At 36.4% G+C, this 3,490-nt stretch overlaps 1 protein-coding gene across 1 annotated transcript; it reads right to left on the minus strand.

The window, feature by feature from the left end:
- Window positions 1-2,206: 2,206 nt before the first annotated feature.
- On the minus strand, window positions 2,207-3,068 carry LOC113501354 (cuticle protein CP14.6-like). Its single transcript, XM_026882487.1, has 3 exons — window positions 2,958-3,068; window positions 2,685-2,803; window positions 2,207-2,538 (listed from the first exon to the last, which is right to left on the minus strand). The coding sequence occupies exons 1-3, from the start codon at window positions 3,051-3,053 to the stop codon at window positions 2,346-2,348; spliced, it is 408 nt and encodes a 135-aa protein (XP_026738288.1). The 5' UTR covers window positions 3,054-3,068; the 3' UTR covers window positions 2,207-2,345.
- Between the last annotated feature and the right edge of the window lie 422 nt (window positions 3,069-3,490).

Raw genomic sequence — 3,490 nt, forward strand, 5'->3', positions numbered from 1 at the left:
TAGTTATGGTAACAATCAGTATCCTCCAGTTAAATGACCGTAAAATATTATATGAGACACAGTTACTGTCTATGATTTTCTGCCGTGAAAGGTGCAGTTTAGTAGAGTATGATGTTTCAGTCCTTCAAAACTTTCTAAATAAGGTTAAGAATAAGAAATAAGAATAAGAAAATTTATTTGCTCAAACATGTGTACACATACAGAATTAAAATAATACATGCATGCAAGATCTTAAATAATGGTGGCTCACGACATGTCTGTCATTTTTCATGACGTGCAAATATTAGATATAGGTACAAATTCTATTAATAATCAATTAACATTTTAATAAACATTCCATCACAGTAATTGTATTAATTTTTGTTATTTATTATATCACCGAGTCGTTTAAAATACTATAATAAGCTCTTTGTTTATTTTAAAACTTGTGTATTTATGATAATTTATAACTTAAATGGAATTATTTGATCTGTATGAAGCCAAAAGCTTTACTTAATTATCTGTGTTCATTTTATTCAAATTCTGCTATGTACAATAAGAGCAATGACCGATGACTTAAAAAAAACTGACCGCCCATTACGACGAGAAGGCGGTAACCGGCAAAAATATAGTTATGTAACATACAATTATCGAATGTCAATAAATAATATCGGTATTGTTTCAGCCTACCTACCTGTCAAGTAACATATTAAAATTTGATAATATCTCACACTTCGAGTCTCAATGGGCAGTTCCATTAAAAAAATTGCTCGTAACTTTAAAATGTATGATTTCGCATTGTGTTTAGTGCTAAATAATATTTTGAATATGTCTTATACTTGACACGCTTTAAATGTCGATAGGTCAAGGACCACGTGATTGGAGACGCACAAATAACAAATCATCAGATTTTATGATACTTCATCCACAATTCTGACCGACAATAAATTAACCACAACATTAATTTAAAACATTATTCTCCTTGTAAGTCGCGGCCGATCATCAAAATCCTTAAATTAAGTGGCGTGACAATATGTCTCGATTACTAACTATGAATGAAGCAACATCTGTGGCCGTACCCATTATCTAAATACCTTCTACCATTAACAGAGTTAAGAATAAAAAGCCAGTCAGATAGAATTGCATTGAAACAATTTGCTCATCCACAGATGCGCATCCAATTCTTGTAACCTTAGCAACGCATTCATTTAACCCAAAGATGGAGATGGGTGCGTTATATGGGTTCACAACGACAATCATACCATCACAAGATTATAATGAGACCATCAGTTCTATTCTAGTTACTAAGTAAACGGTAATAGCGGTCAAGTTGAAATGTTTGCGGTCTTGCGCAAAAGGAACAAAGTCTTAGTGGTCGTCAATAGTGGCGATTAGTGATCATCATTTTAGTAAGTTTGCTTGAACAAATAAATGTCAGATTGACAATTGAAACATAATAATATTTCGTTCTCATATGTAAAAAAAGAACAAACTCATTACGAGAGGATGTCATTACCAATGTAGGTACTTTCAACACGTAATTCGCAAACTCGTGATCGCCTTTAATCAAATCAAGAAATCCATTACAGAAGATGGCACGAGACTTACTAAATCAGCATTAACTATTTCCTCACGTGTCGCCGACCACGTCGATATTAAACTCGATTCTGAAATACTTTCACCATTCATTATGTTTCATCACTCGGATGAGCTAAACGCGTAGGTTCATCACAAACCAAGCCCACTTAACGATTAACTTTTAAGGTTAACTCGCTGGTCACTTGTTTAATACCAAGCAGACCTTATAAGACACGGTTTACTGCTTCTGCCTTTAATCAGTATGTATTATGAAAATATTTAGGATTCCAAGGATGCTAAGTTTATTGATATGAGGTAAACATTCGGGATGGGCTCGGCTGAAGGTCGCCGCCTCATTACTAAGATATTAACATATTTTAATATTCTTCAAGACAACTATTGTATCATCGCGTGATTGAATTTCTTAATGAATTCTTTGAAAGATGGATCGTGTTGCGACTTGTCTTATTTATACCATTTTATGTTTGCTCTAATACTATTACAAAATGTAATGAAGAAGTACTACATAATGGTTATATCCTTAATGTAGTACTTTTTACTTTTGTCTGTTCTTTAATTATTATTTTTCAAGTCTTGTTTTTTTATATAAGTCTACAGGGTGGTGAGGTAGTAATGATAATGCGTTAAGTACTATAACATAATATGTTTATTAACAAAATCTTTCAGGATCATATCACAGATCGCTTAGAGTGGATAATTAACAAAGGGAAGGGGTAAGGTTAGGGATGAGTATTTTTGGACTAGATATTGAAATTATTGGAGCTAACTTAAGGAGCGACGGGGAGATGGGCACCCTGGGGCTGGAAGCCGTTCTCGTCGGCGATGTAGGTGATGGTGTAGACCACGCCGTCGGGGCCGGTGTAGGCGAACTGGCCGCGGACCTGGAGAGCCTCGTTCTCAGTACCAGGGTTCTTCAGCTGACCTTCCTCTTGTTGTTTGATACCGTTAGAGGTCTCCACGCTGTGGACAAAAATGACTTAGAACTGGGAGCTTTGGATAATACAAAAGGATGGATATAAAAGTACATTATCTAAATGAGAGAGCAGCAGCAGCTAATATTGTTACAACTGCGCCATAGTTAAGTAGCTATCATGGTGATGTCTTACCTGTAGTTGTAGCCGTCAAGTCCGATGTTGTCGCTGTCGTAGCGCAGGATCTGGGCATCGGCGTCGGGGCCAGCAGGGGCGGCGACAGCGGCGGCGACGAAAAGGGCGACTACGATGAACTGTTGGCGGACAAACACATTACTGACCTACTACTCAATGTGGACAAAAATAACTATTATCTAAAACAAGTCATTGTATCACTAGATGATTGATTGACATTCTCGATGTAAACAAAGACACTTTGTTTATAAATCCAAACGATTCCAAACGTACCGATTTCATTTTGGATGGGTTTTTGGTTGTCCTGGGACTGTTTGTTACTGAAAGGCAATCGAGCGACTGATGCCTCTGTGTTGCCGGGCCCGCCATTTATACTCGTTGGCGCATCGGTGTACGGCAAGGACGCGCTTTGACATTTGAACTTAGAATCGTCTTCGGCCACCAATGTTCGTAACGTAAAGGTTCTTTGTGACATGTCCGGCTTGCTGAGATGCCTCATATTAATGTTGTATGGTGACCTACATAGCTTCAACATTATAGTGTTTTATTAATTAAACAAAAAGCTTTGTTAGTACTCAATGTTGTTTGTTTTTAAACTCTTAAAAAAGTTTTAAACTTAATATATAAACGTATCACTGTAACCCATTTGTGTAAGGAAAATGTACGTTTTTGAAACAGCGTTCCATTTTTTTGGAATACAGTATTGGCCGCTTATTTACTGACAACTTTTTAAATAGCTTGAATTAGGAGGTTTAATACCGGTCTGTCTTATTAATGTTATGCAAGGCACTAATGAACCGACTTTT

The sequence above is a fragment of the Trichoplusia ni genome, chromosome 15 (assembly GCF_003590095.1).
Source record: "Trichoplusia ni isolate ovarian cell line Hi5 chromosome 15, tn1, whole genome shotgun sequence".
NCBI classification, from domain to species: Eukaryota; Metazoa; Arthropoda; class Insecta; order Lepidoptera; family Noctuidae; genus Trichoplusia; species Trichoplusia ni.

What these genes read in the sequence shown, in the direction of transcription:
- LOC113501354 (XM_026882487.1), bottom strand. Translation starts at nt 3,053, where the DNA reads ATGGCGGGCCCGGCAACACAGAGGCATCAGTCGCTCGATTGCCTTTCA. An exon ending in ACCCATCCAAAATGAAATCG is followed by an intron (nt 2,804 to 2,957) that starts GTACGTTTGGAA and finishes GTCCGCCAACAG; the next exon opens with TTCATCGTAGTCGCCCTTTT. An exon ending in CTTGACGGCTACAACTACAG is followed by an intron (nt 2,539 to 2,684) that starts GTAAGACATCAC and finishes TTTTGTCCACAG; the next exon opens with CGTGGAGACCTCTAACGGTA.